Source organism: Emys orbicularis, chromosome 14 (genome assembly GCF_028017835.1).
Source record: "Emys orbicularis isolate rEmyOrb1 chromosome 14, rEmyOrb1.hap1, whole genome shotgun sequence".
NCBI lineage: Eukaryota > Metazoa > Chordata > Testudines > Emydidae > Emys > Emys orbicularis.
In genome coordinates this window covers 41,876,070-41,903,145 of record NC_088696.1, presented here as the reverse complement: position 1 = coordinate 41,903,145, position 27,076 = coordinate 41,876,070, and the positions used below count along the sequence as shown (strand labels likewise).

The window sequence follows — 27,076 nt, the reverse complement described above, 5'->3', positions numbered from 1 at the left end:
CTTGTCAAAGGCTTTCTGGAAATCTAAGTACACTATGTCCACCGGATCCCCCTTGTCCACATGTTTGTTGACCCCTTCAAAGAACTCTAATAGATTAGTAAGACACGATTTCCCTTTACAGAAACCATGTTGACTATTGCTCAAGAGTTTATGTTTTTCTATGTGTCTGACAATTTTGTTCTTTACTATTGTTTCAACTAATTTGCCCGGTACCGACGTTAGACTTACCGGTCTGTAATTGCCGGGATCACCCCTAGAGCCCTTTTTAAATATTGGCGTTACATTAGCTAACTTCCAGTCATTGGGTACCGAAGCCGATTTAAAGGACAGGTTACAAACCTTAGTTAATAGTTCCGCAACTTCACATTTGAGTTCTTTCAGAACTCTTGGGTGAATGCCATCTGGTCCCGGTGACTTGTTAATGTTGAGTTTATCAATTAATTCCAAAACCTCCTCTAGTGATACTTCAATCTGTGACAGTTCCTCAGATTTGTCACCTACAAAAGCCAGCTCAGGTTTGGGAATCTCCCTAACATCCTCAGCCGTGAAGACTGAAGCAAAGAATCCATTTAGTTTCTCCGCAATGACTTTATCATCTTTAAGCGCTCCTTTTGTATTTTCATCGTCAAGGGGCCCCACTGGTTGTTTAGCAGGCTTCCTGCTTCTGATGTACTTAAAAAACATTTTGTTATTACCTTTGGAGTTTTTGGCTAGCCGTTCTTCAAACTCCTCTTGGGCTTTTCTTATTACACTCTTGCACTTAAGTTGGCAGTGTTTGTGCTCCTTTCTATTTGCCTCACTAGGATTTGACTTCCACTTTTTAAAGGAAGTCTTTTTATCTCTCACTGCTTCTTTTACATGGTTGTTAAGCCACGGTGGCTCTTTTTTAGTTCTTTTACTGTTTTTCTTAATTTGGGGTATACATTGAAGTTGAGCCTCTATTATGGTGTCTTTAAAAAGGGCCCACGCAACTTGCAGGGATTTCACTTTAGTCACTGAACCTTTTAACTTTTGTCTAACTAACCCCCTCATTTGTGTATAGTTCCCCCTTTTGAAATTAAAGGCCACAGTGTTGGGCAGTTGAGGTGTTCTTCCCACCACAGGGATGTTGAATGCTATTGTATTATGGTCACTATTTCCAAGCGGTCCCGCTATAGTTACCTCTTGGACCAGCTCCTGCGCTCCACTCAGGATTAAATCTAGAGTCGCCTCTCCCCTTGTGGGTTCCCGTACTAGCTGCTCCATGAAGCAGTCATTTAAAGTATCGAGAAATTTTATCTCTGCATTTCGTCCTGAAGTGAAATGTTCCCAGTCAATATGGGGATAATTGAAATCCCCCACTATTATTGGGTTCTTAATTTTGATAGCCTCTCTAATTTCCCTTAGCATTTCATCATCACTATTACTGTCCTGGTCAGGTGGTCGATAATAGATCCCTAATGTTATATTTTTACTAGAGCATGAAATTTCTATCGATAGAGACTCTATGGAACCTGTGCATTCGCTTAAGATTTTTACTTCATTTGAATCTACACTTTCTTTAACATATAGTGCCACTCCTCCCCCTGCACGGCCTGTTCTGTCCTTCCGATATATTTTGTACCCCGGAATGATTGTGTCCCATTGATTGCTCTCAGTCCACCAGGTTTCTGTGATGCCTATTATAGCTATATCCTCCTTTATCACAAGGCACTCTAGTTCACCCATCTTATTATTTAGACTTCTGGCATTTGTGTACAAGCACTTTAAAAACTTGTCCCTGTTTATTAGCCTGTCTTTTTCTGATGTGCCAGATTCTTTTTTATGTGGCTGTTTATCATCTGATCCGGCCCTTACATTATACTTTTCAGTCCTCTGCTCCTGACTATAACCTGGAGATTCTCTATCATCAGACTCTCCCCTAAGAGAAGTCTGTGTCCGATCCACACGCTCCTCTGCAGCAGTCGGCTTTCCCCCATCTCCTAGTTTAAAAACTGCTCTACAACCTTTTAATGTTAAGTGCCAGCAGTCTGGTTCACTTTGGTTTAGGTGGAGCCCATCTCTCCTGTATAGGCTCCTCCCATCCCAGAAGTTTCCCCAGTTCCTAATGAACGTGAACCCCTCCTCTCTACACCATCGTCTCATCCACGCATTGAGACTCTGAAGCTCTGCCTGTCATTCAGTCCTAGTCCCCATAGGCTCACAAGGACAGAGATTAGCTCAAGCCCGCCATTGGAGTTGGGGGGAGGGAAGGCATACCTTGTCCCCTGCACCACACTCCTTGCACATTCACCCTGGGGTAGCTCTAGGCAAAATCCTTTTTTGCTTATTTATCTTCAAATATGAGCTTGATACTGGGGGGGGAGATAATCTTTTTTTTTTTTTTGCAGTTGCGTGTTTCTCGTCATTATTAACTTTGAAGAATTACCATCTTATGCTCCAGTCCTACAGCCCTCCTGAACTCTGTGCAGCTGCAGGAGTCTGCCTTTGCCAGGCAGCTTGCAGGAGTGGGGCTGTACTTCTATACATGCCAGATCAATAACTCTTTCAAATGTTGAATATTGCTGTGAAAAGAAATGTCTCAGCCCATGTAGCTACCGTGATCATTGCACCCTGTATGAAAGGATTTTTAAAAAGAAATATGGATATAATTTTAGAACTTTTAAAATTTATGAATATTACAAATTGTCAGATACTGTCAGAAATGAATGAACATGTTGACCATGAAAATATGTATGTAGAATAAGTAGAGAATCTGGCCAGCAGAGAAATCTGGCAGATGGTAGATGAGGCTTCTACAACCAACCAAGTGAGTTCAGCAAGAACTCTGCTGCTTTCACAGGGAATGTATGCAACCACGAGGGCAAATGTCAGGGACGCAATGTTCCCCTATCTGTTATTTGCTTACTGGGAGGTTGTGGCACTCTGTGCCTGAAACCAGCACCCTGGAACCCCCATACTCACCCCGTCATATAATTATGCTATGTTGTGTATGTACAAAGCATGCCTTGTGAGGCATCATTTTAAAAGGCTTGATCTGTTGAACATTAATGTCCTGTTAGATTGTATGTGCTATCACTGTATGGGAAGTTATGAAGTTTTGCTATGTGTGTGTTATTGGAATATGTTGTGCGGTTGGGAACACCCACAATCAGCCTTTCCGGTGCACAATGGAGCAGCCAGACACTGACGGTGGCCCATTAAGGGAATCCACACTCACAAGGGCTGCCCTGGGAACTGTATACAATGGAGATGTCTCAGAGGGAGCTCGTAGACAATGGAGACTGCTTAACTCACGTCATAGCCAAGGCCCTACCAAATTCATGGCTGTGAAAAACGTGTCACAGACAGTGAAATCTGGTTTCCCCCATGAAATCTGGCCTTTTGTGTACTTTTCCCCTATACTATACAGATTTCACAGGAGAGACCAGTGTTTCTCAAACTGGGGGTCCCAACCCAAATGGGGGTCACAAGGTTATTGTAGGGGGGTCATGGTGTTGCCACCCTTCTGTGAGGCCTACAGAGTTGGATGACTGGAGAGTAGCAGCTGCTGGCCAGGCACCCAGCTCTTAGGGCAGTGCCCCTCCAGCAGCAGCGCAGACGAAAGGGTGGCAATACCATATTATGCCATCCTTACTTCTGCGCTGCTGCTGGACGTGGCACTGGCTTCAGAGCTAGGCTTCCAGCCAGCAGCCACCACTTTCCAGCTGCCCAGCTCTGAAGGTAGCGCCACCAGCAGCAGCAGCGCAGAAGTAAGGGTGGAAATACTGCGATCCCCCTACAATAACCTTGTGACTCCCTCTGCCCCCCAGGCCAGCTCGCTTTTGGGTCAGGACCCCTACAGTTACAACACTGTGAAATTTCTGATTTAAATCTCTGAAATCATTAAATTTATGACTGTGAAATTCCACAAAATGGACTGTGAATGTGGTAGGACCTAGTCACAGCAAAAGGTCTTCCCCTCTTTTATACTTTCTTCCAGCTTGGTGGAAAGTGACGACATCATTTGGCCTCTTTCCCCACAACTCAACACCTGGAAACACGTCTGGAGGACAAAGCCTGAACTGGGGAGGTGGTCCCAGGCTGAAGAGACGGCCAGCCTGTGTATGGAAGAGCTGTGACCTGCTTGTATTATCTAACTGGGTGAGCCAGTGCTTGATTTAAATCCTGGCTAGTTTCTAAAACGCAGATTGCAACGTTACTTTTATTTATTAGGTAACCAACTTTGAACTGGGCGCTTATCACTTGTAATGACTTAAACTGTTTTATATTTTACCGTAAACAGGGTGTTTTGGTTGAGGTGCTTGGGAAATCTGCTCCGGGTACAAAAGCTGGTGCACGTCCTCTCACATTGAGGCAGGGGCAGACTAGGTAATAAGCTTTCACTGGTCAGGCTTCTCACCAGGGCAAGATGGGACAGCTCTGGGGTGCAACGCTGGAGGAATTGGCTGGAGCCTCTCAGTTCGTGAGTGGCTAGGAGAAGCATTCATGTAACTCAGATGGCTGTATGAGTGCAGGGTCTGGAGGGGTTTGCAGCTTCTCACAGCATCACAGTGGGAGAGGGCGCTTGGGTTGGTAAGCCAGAGGGCTCAGCGGTACCCCAGTTCCAGGTTGCACGCCAGGGAGAACCCATCACCGAGGTACCCCAAGAGGCCACAAGTTTTTCCCCATTTGATCTGCTGTATAGGAGAAACATCAGAGGTCCCCTTGATCACAGAAACTCCTGGGAGCATGGCTCTGAGGCAGAGGGGAAGCTGGTGGTTGAATATGTGCAAAGGGCTGGGGAGGATTCAAAACCTGTGGTGGGGATAGTGCAGCAAAACCTCACAAAAAGCCAAGCAGCTCCAAAAGCACGGTCTGATCGTAACCCTTGTGAGTGGGGATTTGACGGGGGTGAGCTGGGGTGAGTCCCTAAAGTTCACAATGCAGAACGCAGGGAAGGGCCCTTCGGAGGTGGGAGGAAGGGTTCATGACCTTACCTTCAGCGTACAAAGGCCCCGCACCAGGGCTGCACCTCAGACTGTGATAGAAACAGGTTCAAAACGTATCACAGCCAAGAAGCCATTGTAACCATGACGTGCTGTGCAGGGCAGGATTCTCACAGCCCCTTGCCTTGGGAGCTGAATGCCACGGTGACACCTCCCCATGGAGCACTGAGGGATGTGAAGAGTTAACCCTCACTGACAAGCAGATGTTCTGGCTGTGCTGCGAAGGGACCGGCAGGTATTTTCCAGCAGGCCAGGATCTGCCTCCTGAAATGGTCCAAAGCTGGATCCTGCGGGATCGCAACCTGCATTCAGCAGAGCCCATCGGTCAACTGGGAAAATGTAGGAGCAAAATCCTAAGGAGATCAAAAGGATCTTGGACATAGGGATAATTGCAGAGTCAGACGGTCCCTGTGTTTCTCCAGTTATAAGTATTAGAGCATTAGTAGCTCCCACCCTGAGGCCAGGGCTCAATCCCCAACCAATGCAGAGAAATCAAATTTCTGTACAGCTAAACCTGGGAGAGCAACTGGGGGGAATTTTTTGCTAACATTTCCTAGAACAGACAAAGCCTGAAAATGCAGAAGGGATTTTGCAAGAGAGAAATTAGGATTTGGCCAGGAATAATTCCCTGGGTCCTATGGAAAGTTATTTCCAGTCTGAATAGCGTTTGTGTTATGGACAACGTTATCAGCACACTTTGCCTTATAAAAAGAAACCAGATTATCGAATGAAAACTGTTGAATGTATGTTATTCATTAAATGTGCAGTAACCATTTCAAAAGGAATCTAATCCCAAAATAGATTAGAACAGAGCCCTAGATGTATTTCCTCATACTCTGTATTGTTGAAGTAGCGTACGTTTATCACAAGAATTGGAATGGCCGACCTAGCCGGTGTTAGGACAGGATGGTTTAGGTGAGTGCAACAAGAACTTGTGACACTCTATACTGGGTAGCAATGAACGTCTGTAACGCTTTGCATGGCGTATGGTCAGGCGGGGTTCTCAGGCCCTACCCAGCAGATGGACCAGAGGAGGCTAGCGTGAAATCAGAGCTTTGGCCAATCTGACCATCTTTCCTCATTAGACTGTAGTGACTTCCAGCTACTGCTCATCTCCAGCTAAAATACCATACAACACCAGAGGCCTAAGGTACACACACACACCAGGAGAAGGAACAGATACAGATTTTATTTTGTACAACATAAAATAAACCCCATTTTTCCAACTGTGGCACATGAAAGAAAACAAACCCCTCCGATACAGTAAAAGTGCGCATAATACTGAAACCAAAGGGCAGGGGAGAGCCGGCACAGCTGTGCAGGCTGCTTACAACAGATGGAGAGGAACAGAACGCTTCAGATTAATCCTTTCATTAACAAAAAAATAGCGTTAAGACAGTCGTGTGTAGAAGTAGCAAAGTACACAGAGGCTATGGGGAAGGCTGCCAAGCTGCTCTTCGGACTGGTTTATAGGAAGGGTGGGCGAAGACGGGGCTGGACCATGAGTCACCTTTACAGAGAGCCCGGCAGTGCAAGGCAGCCGGAAGAGGACTGCAAATTCAGTAGGATACCACAGGACCCATAGGTGCACCGCAGAGGAACCCTCCATTTCTCCAGTAGGTAGGAGCATTTGGGGCCCCAGTCCACCAGAGATGCACGTGAATAGCCCCACTGACTCGAATGGAGCTACTCAGCTGCATGAACCTGAGCATGTGCAGAAGGAATCTGTGCAGAATTGGGACCTTAGGTTGTCTTTCAAAGTTCCTCAGGACTGAACCGTCCTGGACCAGCCATGAATTGACAAACTTGCTCTCCGCAGCTCCCCGCACGTCAGGACTGCCCCGACTGAGTGCAGAGCTATTGCTGAACTGTTTTGATGGTGATGGAGATCAACGGGGGCAGTCTCAGCTGAGTCCAAGCTGGTTCCGCTCGTCTCTGCTCCATGCTGGAAGGCACCAGTGCCCCTTGCCCATAGCCTCTGTGTAGTTTCCTCTATGTACAGTACAGTGGTATTTGTAGACAACGCACCCCACATTCGCATTTCCGCGGGGGTGGGTTGCAGCATGCTCATGCAGGTGTTTGTTGGCCAGGCTGCTAAGGAAAGAAGTGTTAGCAAGTCCTTGTAGCGGGTGAACTCACTGAAAAATGGAATCACTCCTCCTCCTCCGGCTGGGCAGTGTGCGCTTTGCAGGAGACCAAGCCGCCAGACTGGCTCTTGGATTCGAGACCGCATGGTTGGTAGGGTGGCTCCTGTCACTCCTTGACTGTCAAGCCAGTCCCGCCTCTGCCCATCAGCCAGGAGTGAGACCAGCCCTTCCAAAGACAGCAACTGGATTTTTAACCAGGTGCTTCTCCCATCCCGTTGCACCAGCCAGCACCAAGAGCAGCAGCAGCTCCAGAAAAGGCGGCCTCTGGCAGCCTCTCTGCTCTCCCCTTGAGTGGCATTTTTCAGCTAACTCCAGCACCTCGCTCGGATTGGTTTTTAACATGGCGGCAGGGAAACAATGAAGGAAGCAGCCAAGACTGCCACTAAAAGCAGAGGACATGGACATCCTGGCATGGTTCGTGAACCCCAGACACAGCAGGGTCAGTGGGTGGAGTCCAGTGTGACAGACAGTATGTGATTCAAGGCACTCTGTTGCTCATGGTTTGTTTTTTATTTCTTAAAATAAATAAATAAAAAGATAGCGGAGACTGGGCTTGCACTAAACCACTTCTCCCTCCCCTGGTTCCCAAGAAGAGAGCGGTGCAGAAAGAACACAGGTTTCACTGTCCTATCAAGCTCCCCAGCATGCAAGGACTTGCTGACTTTTGGTTTCCAATACACTATTACAAGCCTCAGAGGGTCACTACTATGGAGTTACTTCTTTTGTCCTGGATTATCCAAAATGACTGCTTGGCAAGCAGGTCATGTGATCGCATGACATCACAAGCAGAACCTTTCGTTTTAAAAAAAGGAGCCTCAGACCTTCACCCACCTCACTTCTTTAGAGCCCTGTAGACTGAAAACAAGAGCCATCCCTTTGGCTGCTGTAATAGGCCCAAGGACGTACATTTCACAACTGCAGAAGAAACCTCAAAACGGGAGAGATTGCCATACAGAAAAGTCACAGATACAAAAAGAACCCCCTTTCCCCATCCTAATTTCTTTAAATAACTATTGCAAAAAGGAGACCTGGCCGCTCTGGGCCCTGTGTCTCCCAATACCACACAATCCAACGAGGATACAAACTGGAAGAAATTATTCCATTCAATACTGTTTGGCATGATTGCATTTTATTTAGTCCATCAAATACCTACCTGAAAAACCCAACCAAGCAAGAAATAAGAAGCCGTTCTCCTTCGATTTCACTAATACCTCTGAGAGCATTTCATAGCTGCAGGCTTTGCCCCCTAATGGAACACACCCCAGTTTGGACCAATCCCCCCAAACAAACCTCTGTAGTTGGATGAGGTTATTTCACTCTCTCTTTGCATCCTACCACTAGGCCAGGAGCTCGCACTTGACTGTGTAAACCCCACAAAGGCAGAGGAGATGACAGGGCCCAGTGCAAAGCAGGGACTGGCTTAGGTTGGGTTCCAGTCCAGTGGCATGGTCCAAGCCAAGCTAAAATGAATGCACAGGAAGGGCAGGACATCCCTACTGGGTGAGAAGAGTTAAGGGTGGCAGAGAGGTCTCGGCTTGCAAAAGGAGCCTGTGAAAGTCAGCGGAAATGAGATACTCCTTCCAGTGGTTATACGATTTCAGAGAAGCCTTTCCCGTTACCCTTAACTCAGCCTCCCGCCCAAAGGCAATTAGTCCATGGAGGAGTCAAATCCTAGAGGTCCTTCATGATTAAAAACTGGGCAAGCGCTTCAGGATTTGGGCTGTCTAGATTTAGTTTTTCATTTTTAAACACACTTCATTCACCCAAGTTCTAAGTGTTCTACAATTTGCTCTTTCATCTAGTAGCAGAAAGGAAATCCATTTTTTCCCTTTATCTAGTGTGCAGAAGCACCCCCAGGCCAAACACTGTTGGGATCTCCATCAAGGACGGTCCCCTACCTTGATTCAGAGAGCTTTCAGCGGGTGCCTTCCTGGCAAATTCTCTAAAATCCATCCTCCCCGCTCCCCACCTCTCTCCTTTCAAGTCTTCCTTTGATGCCCACCGGCCAACTCTCACTAGCTGCCCCAGCTGTCTCTTTGCAGGGGCAAATTAGCATCTGGAATGCTGAGAAGCAGCCATCTAGAGAGAGGAGAGTCTCTGCCCATAACATCAGCAATGAGATCAGCTGTCTAACGGCTAGGACAATCCCTTCACCAAAGCCTGGCAACTTCCAGCTAAATGGCTAGTTGCTACCGCAGCTCAATTCCGAGGCGAGGATGAGCGGGGAAATTTACAATGAACCTGGAAAAGCAGGACCTTACCCAGCCGCGGGCCACCACTTCCCAGTCATCAGAACTTGCCTTTGCAAGAAGCCAAGACTTTTACAAGGACAGCTTGTTGCAAGAACACGCTCTGGTGGAAGAGATAATGGAGGCAACATTTGCGGGGGAGGGACTGGGGTGGGGAGGTAGGTTGTGGTTCTAGACTAGAGAATTCCCCCTTCCCTCTCCAAACCCAGGTGGGACTGGAATGGAGATGGGGAAGGGGTCTAAGCCACAGGTTCTGCAGATTTCTTAGCTGCCTTTGGCATGGCTTCTCTTCATTCGGTCCTATCAGTCAGTCCTAGAGCAAGGCACTGCCCCTTCTCACGGGAGTAAAAAGGCAGACACCAGGCTTTAAATGGAGGTTCCCCCTCCTCTCCGTTCCTCCCATTTATTGAGACTAGCTCCCAACCAGCGTTAACCACTGGTCAATATCAGAAGCTTCCAGTCTGCCAAGACCCTACATCAGAAGCACCCAGATGCTGCTTCTCCCTCTTGATGTTTCCAATGGCTTTAAAATCCTCTGCTCAGCAAGAACTCTTCTCAGCAGGCTCCATTCCTAATGGTTTGGACCCAGCTGGCTGTCAAAAAGCCAAGAACCGCCCCACACCCCTTCCTCTACTCCCCCATCCCCTCCCTTTGCCAAGCTGGAACTTTCCCAGTCACCGATTGTGCCCACACCCGAAAGGAACTGATTGTCTGGTCAGCATTTTGAACCAGATTGTACAAAATAAAGAGACACTGGAGCCTCCTCTGGGAGAGCGATTGCCGGGCTCCAAGAACGTTAAAAAAGGAGACGTTCACCCGGGTGTTTCCAAGCTTGTTCCGGCTGGGCTCAGAATGGGGCGGCTCGTGTGAAGACCACCCCACTCCATAAGGTCAGCCAGGGCTGAAGCTCACAGGCTAGTGTCATTCCACTGGGAGATTGGTCGAAACATGCAGCTTTGCCTTCGGCCTGTGGCCACGATTGGTTGGGCTTTGTTCTGAAGTTATGATTGGTTTTAAAAAAAGAGCAGCATTTGGTTTGACCATGAGGAGAACCGGGCTGGAAGCCTCCAACATAACCAGGGGCCGGTTTTCCTTGTAAATCCTTTTCATCCGAAACTTTTAAACAAAAAGAAGTTTCCTTTTCTCTCTAAACATGATTGGCCGGCAGAACCAAGTACCCCCACTTGGCCACTGGTCAGGTGGGGTCACAGACCGAACCCTGTAGCTTATTGTGATTGGTCGGGGATCTGTCACAGCGAGGCCAGCGACAGCTATCCGTCTCTTGAAACCTGATTCTGAAATGAAAGCTAGAGGACAGAGCCCAGAGCGTCAGTTGCCGCGGTAAACTTGGATCTTGCTGGTTTTCGCCAGCATGTCAATTATGTGCGCCTCAAAGTCCGCATCGTGCACCCCGGTCTTCCGGAACTCCCCTGCATAGCGATTGTTCTCCCAGTAATGGTGCCAGTTGCCCCGGCTGTCTGCCCCGAATCCAAAGACATTCACCTGCAGCCAGAGAGGGGGAACAGCAATTACATCAAGAGCATCAGAGCTTGGCAGGCAGAGATGCTGCTTCTGGGCAGGAAGGAGCACAGGGCAGGAAGGTGCATTGTGGGTTTTTCTGCCTGCCTCTGACACATCAGGCATTAGCCAAGGCTCCAGCCTGGGAAATCCTGTACTCCGGTGTAACATGGTACATTACAGCAGTCTGCTCAGGGAACCCTTTCTGCGCACCAATCTGGAGCCCAGGCATTAGGAGTCGTCATACTGAGATAGGTGCGGTCCATCGGACAGACAGAAGTTGATCCCACAACCCCGGACGTGCTAGGCAGGTCAAGAGCACGGCCTCATGCTCTAGTTTGGTGAGGAGTGGGCTGGAATTAAGATTGGGTCACAGTTTATGGGCACCAGCGTGTTACGTAACACTGGGGGGGAGGGGAGGGAAGGTCTCTGGCCTGGGTCATGCAGGAGGTCGGACTAGATGATCACAATGGCCCCATCTGATGTGGGATCTTGGAAAGACGACCGTTTTTGGCTGTATTTTGCCTGAACGAAGAGATTCTAAGGGACGGCTGGGGAAAGGTACCAAGTGGCACAGTGGGCTTCAAATAAACCCCGGGAAGAAGCTACCCGAGTCCAAAGCACAAAGCAGAACCCTTAGCCCAGCCCAGCCTAGGATGCCCTGCCACCACTCCTGGCAAATCACCACCACTCCCAGAGGGAGCCGACGCTTTTCCCAGAGTAAGGAAGCCTGCAAGGACTTGGATTGGCTTTTTCAGGCCATTTCAGCACGAGATGGATAGACAGTAGCAGCAAACCGCTGTCTAGGAGACAGTCGCCATTGGCAACCGTGGGCAGACTTCGGCAATGCTGTGCTCCCGTGCAGGAATGCTAGGCATGGTACCAGCTGCATGAAGCTGGCTAGGACTGAGTGTTACTGGCCAGTGCGTCTCTTGCCAGCGTGGTGAGGAGGCGAGTGCAGGGGAGGGCACGTCCCATGGAACCCCAGATCTCTGGCTCTGCCCCGGCGGCCTTACCAACCATTCCTGAACCCACCTCATCGCAAACATGAAGCGCGAAGAACAGCACTAGCATCCCCGTGGAGGGGTATCGCCCGTGGTGCTCGGTCCACCTGTCGTGAATGTATTTGAAGAAGGCTGGGTTGTAGATCTGCACCTGGAGGAAAGCCGAGGTCCAGAGGTCAGGCTGTGTAAATGCTCCCCAAAACTAAAAACACAGGGAGGGGAGAAGCACACGCACAAGTAGCTCAGGAGTGTAGGCCGGTCTAGAACCTCCCTCCTCTAATGGTCAGAAACATTCTTCTAATTTGGGCATTGCAAAGTCAGTCCCACATTGCTTGGTTGTGCAGGAATCTGGTGCACTCTCCCAGTACTGACCAGTTCCAGGCCACCCCTCTCATGGGGACACAACTGAATGCAAGATCAGCTGTGGGACCAGCAGAACATGGTGCAACCTTTGGAAGAAGGCAACCCCCGAACCACAAGAAGTGAAGAGTCTGAGAAGTTCACGGTACCCCTCGTCGGGAAGATACAGCAACGTTCACTGGCTTCTAGCTACCCCAGAGCCCACGCAGCCTTGTCTGCACTAGGGACGAAGCTGTTGGACAAAGACATTCATTTTCCAGCCAGGGCTGGAACGGTTGCCCACGCTCTCAGTGCTGAAGAGCCAAGGCAGAGTTAAGGGAAACGCTCCAGAGGGGACCAAGAGTGGGGGTTTCTCTAGCCAGCGGATGCTGAGCAGGGTGTTCTGTAGCCCCCCTACAGTCAGGGCTGGCCTAGGAAAGGGAGCCTGGAGCCAGCCTTACCTTCTCCTTGTCCACGCGAAGGAAGGGCTTCACAGGCGCATACGTGCTGGAATAGCAGAGAGGCAGGTTATCTCCAAGGCCACACAGCACTCCACAAGGCGTTACCATGAGAGGGTACACACAGCAGGGCACAATTAACGGGAGAGGTCAGTCACTTGCGGCCCGATTCAGGAGGGTCCTGCAGCCTGGTCCCACTGACATCAGGAGCAATGCTCAGCTTAAGTACCATCCTGAATCGGGGCCTTTGAAACAGGGATCCAGGCCTGCCAAGGTCCCCTTCTGCCGGGTGGTGAGGGGGAACTGCCAATGCACTCCTCCCTCCCTGCCCAGCAGCTGGGTCCCGCTGGGGGGAGACAGACAGACCCCCCTTTACAGATGGGGAAACAGAGGCCCAGAGAGATTACGCATCCCCCCCCCCCCGCCCCATTTCCTTTTATTTTCCCTGCATTTACCTTCCAGTCACCTTGGCAATGGCTTCTCATTCTAGTATTATGGGATAGTGTTAGAAGGAGGTGCCCTTCCGAATACTTAGGTACCTCAGGCAGTACCACTCCTTTCCCCTGGAGGACAGCAGTGGGGGGGCCCTCTGCAAGTGATCCCTTCCTTCCCTCCCTGCATTAGGAATGGTGCCAATTCACTCTGTGGGTAGAGCAGCGAGGGCGAGTTACCAGCCCGTGCGGGCATCTGCAGGGGGTGGCAGGCGGGTGTTACTGCAACACTCGCAGGCGCATGCTCTGCTCAGCATTAAACAAGCTTGACGGGGAGAGACAAGCCCATGGGTGGAAGAAGAGCTGGTCAGAGTCTCTCCAGGGCCCCCTTCGCACAGTAGGCGTTAAAGGGTGCTGGCTTAGGGACCGTACATTTCCACTGCCCAGTGGCCTGGTGCCCCAAATTAAGTAGGCAGATGCTGTAATTCTCTCCATGCCAGTCTGGCTCCCAGTCAAGCCACCGGCTCTCGCCCACTCCGCCCTCCTGCCTTCCAAGAGAGTTTAGCTCTGGCGAACGCTACTAGCCCCGCGGATCTAAGTCCCCCGTTCCGAACACGGAGCAGGGCCTGGCCAGCTTCCCCAGCACTACGTCCTACCAGCAAGTCTCCTCCCCCACCTCAAGGGGCTGCCACTCGGGGAGTGCCCTGGGCACTTCTGAATACCACAGAGAGCTGGACAAGATGCTTATTTAGGGCCTGATCCTTTGCCCAAGGAACCAATGGCAATATTCACTACTGGCTTTCAGTGGTGCAGGATCGGACTCGGAGCAGAAGCCATCAGAAGATGGTGGCTTCTGTTCATTCCCAGCCCTGCCCTGGGAGCCAGCAGCCAATGGGGACAGGCTCTGTGTCCCACGCGTGGCGCCAGAGGGGCTGGCACACAGCATCTCCGAGCTCGCCGGCCAAAGGCCAGGCAGGAGGAGTGTTTCTTCCCGCAGCCTCGCCGGCTACTCACAATCTGATCTGCCCGGTCGACAGGGCACTCGTGATCCACAGCAGGTCCAGGGCTTTGAAGGGCACCAGCACGAAGCTGACGTTGGCAGGCAGGTTCTTGGCACTCTCTGGGTACATGAAGTGATGGGTGGTCCTGCCCCCGACGTCGGCTTCAAACCCCACCGTGGGGGCCTGGTTCATTCTGCAGAGAGAGGAACCGTCTCGTGACCGTCAGGTCATTTGCACAGAACAATTGGCTTGGTTAGACACACAGGGCAGCAATCCTGCTTCAGTTAGGTACACTGCGTATGTGCTTCGTAATCAATGCAAGGAACCCTTTCCATTCCCTCCCCCGCTGGTCAGTCTCCAGCCGCCGCGCTGCATTCATCGAGGGCTCTGCATTTATTTGAGGCTGTCTCCTCTTCTCTTTAAAGACATCCCAACTATGGTCCTGCAGGGTTCAGAACTGCACCGTCCCGAGCCAGCACACCTCCACCTGCGCCGCTCAGGCGCACAGCCAGGGCCCGAGCTGCAGCCACGCCAAACACCCACAGCAGCCTTTGAACATCCCCGGGAGTTTGGGGAGCTGAGCAGCCAGCCCTTAGCTGTAGCTGTAACAGTGGCAGTGGGACAGACAGAAGCAGGACTGCAGTCCAGCAAACATGCACCCAACGCCGCACGGGAACGCTGCTTTTTAAAGCCATGGATTTCCACTTGGGGGCAGGGACTAGCTCACGGTCGGTGTTTGTACAGCACCTGACTCAGTGGGGCCCCAACCTCAGCAAGTTCTAGGAACAGGCCCTGCCAGACCGGACCAGGCCAGGGATCCATCCCAGTGGAGAGCAGCCTGTGCTAGATGCTTCAGTGGAATGAGAAAGAGACCCAGCCCCAGGGAACGCGTTTCCCAACTCCCAGTATTCCCCAGTGCAGACTAGCTCTACGGGCCAGGGGAAGTGACCCTGGGAATTTAAAATCCCCCACAAAGACTGGCTGAGTTCTAAATGAGGGCAGAGCAGGGCAGGCCTACAGAGCGATCTGAACTCCTTGGGAAGATGGCCCCAGTCAAACAAAATGTGGTAAATACACCCAAATGCAAAGTTATACACCAAGGGCCAGGACTGCAAGGAAGCCAGATGGGAGACTGTGCCCTAGAAAGCAGTGACTGAAAAAGATTTAGGGGCCACATGAGCTCTCGTGTGATGCTGTGGCCAAGAAGGCTCGCACGATCCTTGGACGTACAAGCAGGGAAGTAGTGGGTCGGAGCAAGGCGGTGATTTTACCTCTGAACATGGCATTGATAGGACTGATACTGGAATCGTGCGTCCAGTTCTGGGGTCCATGTTTTAAAAAGGATGTTGAAAAATGGCAGAGGATGCAGAAAAAGAGCTGGAGAAGACACCGTAGAGCGAGAGAGTTAGAGCTCTGTCTGTTCAGCTCGTCAAAAGGCCGATTGCAAGGTGACTAGATTAGCATGCAGGTACCTTCACCGAGAGAACATCCCTGGTACTAACAGGGTCTTTAATCAAGAGGAGAAAGACCGAACGAGAACCACTGGCTGGAAGCTGAAGCCAGACAGAAATTAGGCACAAATTGTTCCCAGTCAGGGTGACTAGCTGGTAGCAGTGGGTTCTCCATCTCTTGATGCCTTCAGATCAAGGCTGAATTCCTTTCAGGAAGATCTCATCAAAGTCAAGTTATGGGGTTTCATACAGGGCTATCTGGGTGCAATGTAATGGCCTGTGATCTAGCTGATCTAATGGTCCCTTCTGGCCGTGAACACTATTAATATAGGAACTCAATGGCTCTTCCCATCAGCAGTCATGACGTCCCGTTTCTCTTGTGATTTTGCTCTCTTCCACCATCCAGAGCTCCTTGCTGCACTGTACCACATCACCCAAAGTGCAAGCTGCATTTCACCACTACGGGGCAGCAGTGAAGCAGGAATTGGACAAGGAGCCGGTTTCAGGAGAAGCCCAGACTGCACGCGTTTCTGGCCTGGCTTGCGGCCTCAGTAGTGAGCATCCTTTCCAGGGTGCAACTGTCCCCAATTCACAGACAGATGGAACGTGACTAACTCTATATACGTTCTATTACACACACACACACACACACAAGACAGGAAACGCCCCAATTACAGGTGCCTGTGCAGCCTCCCGTTAGCCCCTGGTGCTGCTGCCTGGCGATGCAGGCTTTAATGACACGACCACTTTCCGTGCAGCACGCCTGGCTCATTTTGTGCCCAGGACGGGGCAGTGCTCAGATAATGAACAGCTATGGACAGTTCTGATTGCGATCCACAGGCCAGTAACCACTGCCCCCCAAACAAACAGTGCCAGAGGCTGCTGGCACGGTGACAGGAGTTAGCATGGACCCCTGATCGAGCCATTGCGGGGGACACACAGGCCGGCCTGGAGAACATTCTCCGTGAGCTTCCCTGAGGCTGGGCGATTAGAGACAGGGCAGCAGTAGAGGAGTTTGTCAGCGTCAGGAGCTGGTTTCTGGAGCAACGTCCTAACGGAAGGATCGATACTATTCCACTGGGGCAGTGAGACTGCAGCGAAGGTGGAGCTGGAACAATTCCTGCCTCCTGCAGCAGCTGCTGCATTCCGGCTCCAGCCCCGCTCTCGGCTAGCTATGTATGGGTAGGGCCCTACCAAATTCACGCTCCACTTGGGTCAATTTCACGGCTGTAGGATTTTTTTTAAAAATCATAAATTTCATGATTTCAGCTATTTAAAATCTAAAGTGTCACGGGGTTGGAATTGTAGGAGTCCTGACCCAAAAAGGAGTTGTGGGGGGATCACAAGGTTATTGTTGGGGGGGGGGGTACTGCTACCCTTACTTCTGCGCTGCTGCTGACGCGGGTGCTGCCTTCAGAGCTGGGCAGCCACAGAGCAGCAGCTGTTAGCCTGGCGCCAGCTCCGAAGGCAGCACCCAACAGCCGCCCAGCTCTGAAGGCAGCGCAGAAGTAAGGGTGGCAATACCACACCCCCCTAAAATAACCTTGCAACCCCCCTGCAACTGCCTTTTGGCTCAGGACCCCCAGTTTGAGAAAGGCTGGTCTCCCCCGTGAAATCTGTATAGCATCGGATAAAAGCAACAAGAGACCCGATTTCCCAGGGGGAGAGCAGATTTCATGGTCTGCGATGCGTTTTTCATGGCTGGGAATTTGGTAGGACCCTACGTCTGGGGCAGGAAGAACAGCTTGATTTTCAGACACCAAGCTGAGCTGGCAGTTCGAGCGAGTTTTGTTCTGGCTTAGGTGAGCGAACAGCATCTGCAAGTCAGAGGGAGAGTAAACAGCAGCCAGGCATTTCTACAGCACCTTCCCTCCCAAAGGCTCCTGGGGGCTTCACCAACCTTTACACGTGCGGCGCAGCGCCACTCAGAGGCAGCTGCCACAGGACAGAGGATGCTGGGCTGGCAACATCCTGCCTAAGAGTCAGGTCGAGCAATGCACATAGCGAGGGCTGATTCGGGTCAATGATGGCTGGGTAAGCCTCTGCACGGAGGAAGATCGATGGGACCAGTTATCCAGGCCGACTCTCCGCTGCAAGACTGGGCTGGCATTTTGGGGAGAGGCACATTCCTGATCACAGCCCTACTTCAGAAGTTATTCCCAGAAAATTACACTGCACAATCTCAGTGCCTAGCACCCGACGCTTGCTGCAGAGGAGCCTGGAGGCACAGGGGTGGCCTCCCATGTCATCCAAGGAGGAGGATTGGTCTCAAAGCCCTCACCTGGGTTCGGATACTTTTGGAGCCATAATTCCCCATGGCTGCGAAGCTCCAGTGTTTTTGAGAACCCTGGGTCAGCATTAACTTAGACAGGGACCTCTCCCTGCAGCTGAACATTCCCAGCCCCACTCAGAGTCAGGGCGACATCTTCTCCTGCCCTCCACTTCCCTGGCAGAGCAGCAACTCCACGTGGGAAGCCGGTCCCCAAGGGCCTCCCTCCTGCATATAGGAGACCCCGGCCCAAATATACCCTCCCTGATCCAGTGCAGTCCCAAGGCCCCCAGAATCCAGCCTCTGCACAAACACAACCCGCCGCGTGCCAGCAGCCACAGGGCCCGGATTTATGGACTCCTGTGTCGGAGGGTGAGCTCCAGCGGGCAGAGGACAAAGCCAGCAGGAGCGATCACAGCGGTAAGACAGCAAAGGCAACCGGGCTGCATCCAGATGAACCGCTGGCCAGCTTACGACAAGTGGGCGTTCCTCCTGCTAGCTGCGAAGGGAAGCGGGGAGGAGAGTCTATGACAGGGCCAGTGATGCGGCCCTAGCTACGCCGTGGTGCAGAGCCAGGCCTGGCCAGGGAAGGGGTTGGGGAAAGGGCGCGGGGAAGGGAGGAGGGTGTCAAGGTGTCTGACAAGGGCAGGGGAACAGCCAGGTGTTCTAGCTACTGCTCAGGGTCATCTAGTGACCAGCACAAGGACACTGATGAAAACAGACAGCGAATGGCTGATCCACCTGGACCATTCCACCAAAGCTCTTGGTAAGAGGCCTTCGGGCTTCCTGAGAGGGGAAACCAGCATGCAGAGGGGGGTGCGCAGCAGTGGGGTCTTCAAAAGGGTCCAACTGACTTAGGAACACCAGCTCCACCAGGACTTGTGCTCCCCAGGTGATTCAGAAGATCTGAACCCCTGTCCCCCAGAGAGTCAAAGGGCTCTTGGGCCTGTGTGGGCAATCGCACCCGGCCGTTCTGATTTTTGGAGCAAAGAGCGTGGATCAGAGAGCAGAGCTGTCTCAGGAGGCAGCTGGGCTGGGAAGCGAAGGCCGGATGGAAGGAAGGTCCTCCCAGCAGGGCTAAACACCCTGGAGGCCAAAACACCCAACCACTGTCTACCCCGCAGCCCCCACCAGTGCTGCCACGCACAGCAAGTGAGGGATCCCTGGTCCCTCTAGTGCAGAGATGGGCATCGCGGCGGGGAATCAAGAAGGAAGGAGGTGGGAGACCTCACCATGAAGGTGGATGAGCCAGTGCCAGATCAGCCAGCGGCCTCCTGCACCGCCCTGGCCAGGGGATTTCCGCCAGCGATTTCGGCACTCAGCTCAGCTTGTCGTGGGGTCTCGAACCCTGGACGCGTCTCTACTGGTGATCCTGAACATTGCAAGTAGCCGACTCTTTCCTCCCTGCGCCTGCACTGTGCCACCAAAGCATGCTGGGAAACCTGCCTTCCCACCCCACCCCATTGGGTGAGGCCATGGGGAAGCTGGGTACACAGAGATTTTACCGTTCCACTGTTTCAATGATCGGAAACAGAAAGGTCTTTAAAAGAATGGAGAAGGATTGTTCCTCCCACCACCGCCATTTACTAACCAGGGCCTGAGTCCTTGGCTTGAGCCTCCCAGTCGGGCTGAGAGCGAGATGGGGAGCGGGGAGCAGCCGCCTTCCCTTGGAGCTGCTGGGCTAGGGACTCAGCCCTGGCCCCACACCTGGGCTTGTGGAGCTGGTGTTTCCCAGGTTGTGAACCTGGGCTGACAGCTGCTGGACGCGGCTCTCACCGTCATGCTGAGACCTCCGGCTCGGGCCTGCAGCCACGCTACAGAACAGGCCTTGGACCAAATCACAGCAGGACTCGGGCTCTGACTCACCTCCTGGCACGCTCCTATGGCCTGTGATTCGTGTGTGGATGGAAGGGGGGTGGGCTCAAACCTGAGTCACAGCCCGGGCTCAGTGTGCAGTGTAGACATACCCAGGGAGGCTGCGACCTGACACAGCACGTGCTAAACACTGCAGCCGCCTCTCTGCACACCCCACTCCCTGCTTTCCAGGGCAGGTCCCAGCCTGGCTGTCCTGCGTTCGTCACAGAGACAGCCGCTCCCCAGGGACACGACAGCTCCCGACACACGCAGCTCTTCCCCTGCCCAGCAGCCACTTCCCGAGACTGGAGTTAATGAAACGAGAAGTCCCGGCCTGGGGAGGGCGGTAGAGGCAGAGGACTCAGCCCGCACAGAGCCAGGCCCGAGAGAGAAGGTGCCCTCTGAGGACTTGGGGGTGGGGTGGGGGGGGAGGGCGGGAAGCTGCTCTGAAATGCAGGCAAGAGCAGCACGTGCGGACAAAGCGCTTCCACCTACTTTGCTCAGACATGATCCAACGCGAAAGCCGGCCCAGCGCTCAGATTGTGCCTCTGTCCGCAGCTCACCGCCCCACGGGAGCCAGCCGCACCCCCTCCCCAGCGGCACTGGCCACCCACCTCATGATGAAGTCGTGCCCGTCGATCTCTCGCCCATAGCCAGAGCCACGCAGGTTGCCCGAGTTGCCCACCACAGCGCAGCGCCGGCACTTCCTGGGGTCGCGGGAGCCGTAGGGGTTCTCGCCCGGCACGATCTGGAAGAGCTTGCCCAGGACTTCATTAGTGTTGTGGGACTTGAACTGGGGCTGCAGCATCTGCAGAGACACACAAGGGCCAGTGAGACGTCAGGTTTCTATAGCACCCATCTCCATGGCACCCAGCCCCAGCCACCCACCTGGGCTAGTCAGTCCTGCTGCCAGGCACTGCTCAGACTGCGCCCATCGGCCTCGGACTGGCAGCCGCTCCTGGGGCACTGGGCAGAGGAGGAGATGGTGCTGGCCTTACCAGCAAGCTCCTGTGGGCATGGGAGCAGCATGAACAGCGCTCCTGGGACAGGACCGGAGCCCCACAGTGGTGGTGGGGGAAATCGGAGGAGAAAGGAAGGGGCAAGATGTTAAAGCAGGGCTGGGCAAACTTTTTGGCCCGAGGGCCACATCTAGGAATAGAAATTGTATGGCGGGCCATGAACGCTCACGAAATTGGGGTTGGGGTGCAGGCTCTGGTTGGGGGTGCGGGCTCCAGGGTAGGGCCAGAAATGAGGAGTTCAGGGTGCGGGAGGGGGCTCTGGACTGGGGCTGGAGCCGAGAGGTTTGGGGTGCAGGAGGGGGCTCCGGGCTGGAATCAAGGGGTTCAGAGGGCGGGAGGGGGATCAGGGCTGGGGCAGAGGGTTGGGCTGCGGGGGGAGGCTCAGGGGTGCAGGCTCCAGGCAGCGCTTACCTCAAGTGACTCCTGAAAGCAGCAGCATGTCCCTTCTCTGGCTCCTACACAGAGGCACGGCCAGGCGGCTCTGCACGCTGCCCTGTCCACAGGCGCTGCCCCTGCAGCCAAGGCCGGCTCCAGGCACCAGCTCGGCAAGCAGGTGCTTGGGGCGGCCAACGGAGAGGGGAGGCATGTCCGGCTCTTCAGCGGCAATTCGGCGATGGGTCCCTCACTCCCTCTCGGAGGGAAGGACCTGCCGCCGAATTGCCGCCGAAGAATGAAGCGCCGAAGTGCTGCAGATCACAATCGCGGGTGGTTTTTTTTTTTTTTTGCTGCTTGGGGTGGCAAAAATCCTGGAGCCGGCCCTGCCTGCAGCTCCCGTTGGCTGTGGTTCCTGGCCAATGGGAGCTGCGAGGGCGGCGCTTGGGATGGGGGCAGTGTGCGGAGCGGAGCCCCCTGGCTACCCCTATGCGTAGGGGCCAGAGGGGGGACATGCCGCTGTTTCCAGGAGCCGAGTGGAGTGGCCCCCACCCCTGCTCCCTGGCTGGAGCACCAGAGTGGGGCAAGCCCCAGACCCCGCTCCCCAGCGGGAGCTTGAGGGCCAGATCCAGCCCGCGGGCCGTAGTTTGCCCACCCCTGTGTTAAAGGAACAGCGACATATTTTCAGTCTGGGCCCAAGACTTCTGCCCCGCCCCGCAACCCCTGTGCCTTTAAAGACAAGGTCAAAAGTGCAAGACCTTGGGATGGTTTGATCCCATGAGCGGCTCACCAGTCTGAAACACAGCTTCAGCATTAGGTGGGCTTTGCTGCAGCACCCAGGGCACACACCAAAAATAGCCCCTCGGGGATTACTCACACTGCCTGGATAACAAGCCGAAGCAGTTGGCACACGGCTGCCACACATCAGCCACTGCTCCTCCCACTCAGAGTCTCTCTTGCAATTGGGGAAGCCAGCGTGAGCTGGGCCTGGCTGAGATGATGCCCGATGTGCAGCTTGGGTCTCTTAAATGCTTTGAATGGACTGTAAGACTTTGCATTTAAGCGGAATCCTTTTGAGACAAAAGCGTCTCGGAGAACCAGCAGTGTCAGGTTTCAAATTCTTTGCATTTTTAACTCTGCGGTTTCCTCCCCTGTGTCATTTACACTATTTTGGCCTGGTGACGCGGGGTGTGGTTTTGTCGGGCTTACGACCAGGATGGCATTATAGGGGTGTCTGTGACCCTTCCAGACCGTGTTCTTATGTTTGAAAGCTCTTTGTTCGGCACCATTAAACAGCAACACAGAATTGACAGACTGGATCACACCCAGACCCCATCTAATCCACGTTCTATCTCCAGCAACTGCAGGGACCCCGCGGTGGGCAGCCACGGGATAATCTGCCCCCCGACAAGCTCTCCTCCTGGTCTCTAAGCCCATCGTCTTGCAGTTTTGTCCCCGCTGGGACAGCAGAACTGACCTAACGAAGTCACCCCCCTTTCCAGTGCACTGCCCTGCCAGACTCTTTCACACTGGTGTGACAGCAGGCTGGTTTGCCAGCACTGCAGCGGAAGTTGTAATGAAACCCATCGCCAGCCAGACGGAAGAGCGTCGAGAAGGACGGTTCACATAGTGCTGGCGGCCGGCCTGGCGCTTCGGAGACAAGTGAGACGATGAGGGACCCAATTCTCACTCACACTCCGCTCACTTCCTTATTCTTGAGTTACACCCGCACACGAGTGGACGCGGGCCCACGCTGCTTAAAAACACAATCACTCTGGAGGGCAGGAGGGTCTAATGGACAGGGCACCAGGCTCGAACTCTGCAGATCTGGGGTCAGCTCCCTGGCTGACCCTGGCCAAGTCTCTTATTTCTCCCCGTGCCGCTGGTTTCCAGCTATAAAATGGGGATAGCGCTTTACTGGGGTGTTAAGGAGGAACTCAGTGTTTGTGGGGCTCGGGTACTGCAGGGATGCGAGTCCTCACAGGTCCCAGCCAGTGATTTTGGTCCACGTTGCCCTGAGAGCATCTCGTATGAAGCACCTGCCTTGTTCTGCCCAGCAGCCGAACGCAGCAGGCTACAGAAAGGGGGCGGAAGGGCAGCTTGGTGCGGAGACCCCCCCCAGGGCAGCGGTGAAACATGCTGTGGTGCCGGCCGATGGCTTCAAGCCCAACCTCTCCCATCCCTGCAGAGGGACGCTCTCCCGAGCTCCCACCCATCGGCCTGGCCCAAGAGCATCATCGGCTTTTATAACAGCCACTGAAGACCCCCCAGATGGTAACAGTTTGCAGGACCAGCTAGGTCATATGGGAGCCAGTGACTGCAGTGGAGCAGCTCCCGATTCCCATCCCCCCCACCCCAGTGTGGGAACTGTCTCTAGGAGTAACACTGCATCGGGGCAATCGTCAATATTTAAACAGCCCGATGCTCCTGCTCCCATGGCTAGATTCTGCTGTAAAGCGGCTGTGCTGGGCGCATAACCATCCCGAGGCACTCTCCGCTCACAGGAGACACGGGCTGGAGTGAAGAGGGTCAGTGCTAACCGAAATTTCGAAGGAACCATCCAGCCGTGCCAGAGAAAGTGAGGAGGACTCTATTGTCCAGGGGATTAGGGCACTCGCCTTGGATGCGGGACACCAAAGGGAGTAATTTAGACAGAGTGGGATAGCCTGAGAAAGCTCCGGCCCAGAATAGCCCAGTGGCCAGGGCTCCCTGCTGCAGTGGGGAAGAGCCAACCTCAAAGCCCTTCTCCACATCAGGCAGTGGGGGGGGGGGGGGACATGAACCCAGACCACCCCCCCGATGAGTATCCTACCCACGGGGCTAAAGCTCACAAGGGTGGGGCCCCACCCCGGCCGTTTTGGGACTTGCTTGCTGTTGGCAAAACGCCTGAAAGTTGAAACTAAATGCGGGGGTCAAAGGAAACCTCTCTCCCGTCTGGTGGAAGTGATTCAGGGAACTCGGCAGGAATTCACCAATACTTTGGGTCAGCCCCAAACGTCCTTTTTCAGCAAACAAACCATTCAGCTGAAAAACATCACCCAGCCCTACCCGTTTGCCAACCGCAAATCCAGGGCTAGCGTAGGGAGAGTGGTGGAGGCGGCGGTACCTGTGGGTAGGCGGAGCTTGCCCACTTCTCATTTAGGAGCCTAGATTAGTTTATCCACTTTTTTTTTTAAAAACCACTAAGCCACTGGAGCAGGGCTCTCGGGGCCCAGAGCCAGCATTGGGCTCAACTGCAAGAAGAGCGGGGGGAACGGAGCGAGCCCCTCGTGGCGGATCGAGAGCCCATGCACCATCACAACTGACGGGGACGGGCGGGGAGCACAGGGGCTCTCGTGGACTCCCAGAAGGGACGTGGGAGATCCCAAGGATGAGAGCTAAGACTCTCCTTCTGCTAGCTCGGCCTCAGCCCCTCCATTAGCAGCTGGGCCAGCCAAGGCTGGGCCAAAGCAATAGCGGCCTCTCCATCACACAGCCCTGGCAAGCTCGGCACAGAGCCGTGCAGCAAGAGGCAGCAAAGGCTGCGAGCCCATGGACAGACAGGGCTCATTACCCAGAGCTATTTGGCAAGCAAGGGGCTTCTGTCTCCATGCCACCTCTTGGCCACTAAGCCTGGAACATCAGCTAATGGCCCTGACAGGAGGGGTGGGGCAGGCCCCCCCAGAACAGGCAAGGAGACGAGTGGGAAGAGCAGGAACACCCCCCCCCCCCCGGGTCCTGCACAGCTCAGGCGCCAGGGGACAGGTCTAGCAGGAGAGAGACCCGGTCACCCTCACAGAACAAGGCAGCCAGTTCCCAGACAGCAGCCAGGCCGAGATGTAGGAGGCTGACGCCTCCTTCCTTCTGGAGTGGGGTGTAGCCGCCAGGCCCCACTGCAAGCTAGGCTGGCCGGGCTGCTCTGGGCACAACAAACTTTTGGTCCATGGGGTCCTAGATGCACCGAGCCCCCTCAACTCAGCAATGGCTACAAGCACTTGTACTTTTCATTCTTCCAGAAGTGCCAAGCTGGCAACTGACAGCTCCCCTCCCCTCACCTTGGCAGCTGCATGTGGGCATCTGGACGGGCGGCAAGCGGGACAGCTGGCTTGAAACCCAGAACCAAGGCATCTGTGTGTCAGGGCCCCCAATTTGCCGGTGGCACATGGCACCCAGCAGGAGGGCGGCTGCGGGCAGCAGGGCAAGATCTAAAAAGCCTCGTTTTCACGTTGGCATCGCCTTTCCCACGGAAAAGAATCTCTCTGTGCACAGGCAGCAACACCAGCAGCAGAGATCCCCTCACTGCCCTCCATGCCCAGCAATCCCTGGCATCTTAATTGGGTTTCAGGACATCTGCCTCACACCTAACCAGGTGCTCCCACAGCCCCCATCATCTGCATGAGCACCACGACCGTCTGCGCCAGGAACATGCCAGGATTCTCTATCCAGGGTAACAGGGAGACGGGATCTTTACTTGCTGCACAGTTAAAGCACACGAGACTGGATGCATGTCTCCAGAGCAAAGGGGATCTATCCCCGACAGCACGTGCTAGGAACTGGGGGCCGGGGGAGGCGGAGCCTTCAGCCCACGTCAGCTCACGTTCTCGGGGTGTCCCCTCCCCTCCAGGAATACATCCATCTCCCTGCGAGGTGCAGTTCACTGCATTTTAAGTTGGGGAAACGGAGGCCAGAAGAGTGACTCACCCAAGGCTAGGGAGCAAGTCAGTGGCAGAGCTGGGATGGGAGCCCAGGGGTCCCGATTCTCCGCTGCCGCATGCGCAGGGGTGTGATTTTACAGCTGTGCCGGCAGGACCGAACGGCAGAGCTGTGCTCCCTGGCAAAAGTGACTTGATGAGAGGCGGGCAATGGAGGGTCAGGTCCAACTCCCAGCTGTGCTGTGTGCACTAACCACTAGACCGCACTGCTCCCTGCAGGCTAGACACGGGAGCACCCCTACTTCCCCAAACTCCACCCTCTGTTCAGTGCACCGAGCCCAGGGAAGGCAACGGGGCTGCACAGGGGTCACTGAGGCAGCGCTCAGCCTGGGAGATTGCATAATTAGGGGGGCATGAGCTAGGAGGAGCCCAGCTGGGCTCAGCACCAGCGTGAGCTCATCTCATTGCCAGATGGCCAGGGCCCGTTTGATTGGGAGGCCCCGAGAGCCAGCGGAGGCGGCGCCCTGGCAGGCCATTTGCACAGAGACACATTGCAGATTAGACCTAGGCTGCCAGCAGGCTCTGGGCCCCTAGAGGGGAGCGGGTCAGGCATTCGAGCAGGCCTCCCAGGAGGCCAAGCAACGCGGCCTGCCCAGCAGCAGTGCGGCCTCCGGGTGGGCGAGACAAACTGCAGGGACACAGGGGCCGGGGGGGGGGGGGGGAGAGGAGATGGGGAGGAAGGGGACTCCCTCCCAGCGCGAGTGCTTGAGATCCACCGACCCACGGCCCCCTGGCAGGGGCTCACTCACCATCCACCACCTCTGGACATCCGGCGGGAGGTCCATGTTCTCCTTGGTCCACACCGGGGAGATGTTGCTGTCGTAGTGGCTAGTGAACCACGCCAAGGCCCCTGCGTCCTCCGTGCACCTGCGGCAGGCGCACCCCTCCCCGAGGCGCCCACCCTGGCTGAGGCGCTGCATGCCGGCGTAGCCGGGCACCAGCTTGACCCGGTGGAAACCGCCCGGGCTGTCGGGGTCCAGGTAGGCCATGCCGGGGTGCGAGTACGTGAAGAGGAGCGACATGACGAACACCAGCAGGAAGGCGGTCGAGAGGAACCAGAACCGCAGGGAGCACTTCATGGTGGAGGGGGGAGAGGAAAGGACCACCCTGCCGGGGCGGGGTCACCGGGTCCACTGGGCTGGCTGCTGACGTGCCAGCCGGCCTGTGCCGACAGTACGCTGCCCACCCTCTCCGCGGCAGCGGCAGAAGGGCATAGGGCAGGCTGGGGGGATGCACAGGGCAGGGGGGAAATACACTGGAGATTGGCACAGCGACGCGTCCGGCTCCAGGGGCTCTTTAGTCACCG

General features: G+C 54.2%; 1 protein-coding gene across 1 annotated transcript; it reads right to left on the bottom strand.

Annotated features, from left to right (window-relative positions):
* Window positions 1–10,692: 10,692 nt before the first annotated feature.
* Window positions 10,693–26,849, bottom strand: ST3GAL2 (ST3 beta-galactoside alpha-2,3-sialyltransferase 2). The gene is made up of 6 exons (XM_065416628.1): window positions 26,520–26,849; window positions 20,303–20,496; window positions 14,128–14,307; window positions 12,686–12,731; window positions 11,917–12,036; window positions 10,693–10,866 (listed from the first exon to the last, which is right to left on the bottom strand). Exons 1-6 carry the CDS (start codon window positions 26,847–26,849, stop codon window positions 10,693–10,695), a joined length of 1,044 nt encoding a protein of 347 aa, XP_065272700.1.
* Between the last annotated feature and the right edge of the window lie 227 nt (window positions 26,850–27,076).

Excerpts from the sequence above, each read along its gene's own strand:
- ST3GAL2 (XM_065416628.1), bottom strand. The coding sequence starts at position 26,849 with ATGAAGTGCTCCCTGCGGTTCTGGTTCCTCTCGACCGCCTTCCTGCTG. Across the intron at positions 20,497-26,519 it reads ATGTCCAGAGGTGGTGGATG|ATGCTGCAGCCCCAGTTCAA; the intron begins GTGAGTGAGCCC and ends GTGTCTCTGCAG. Across the intron at positions 12,037-12,685 it reads TTCGCGTGGACAAGGAGAAG|GTGCAGATCTACAACCCAGC; the intron begins GTAAGGCTGGCT and ends GCTTTCCTCCAG.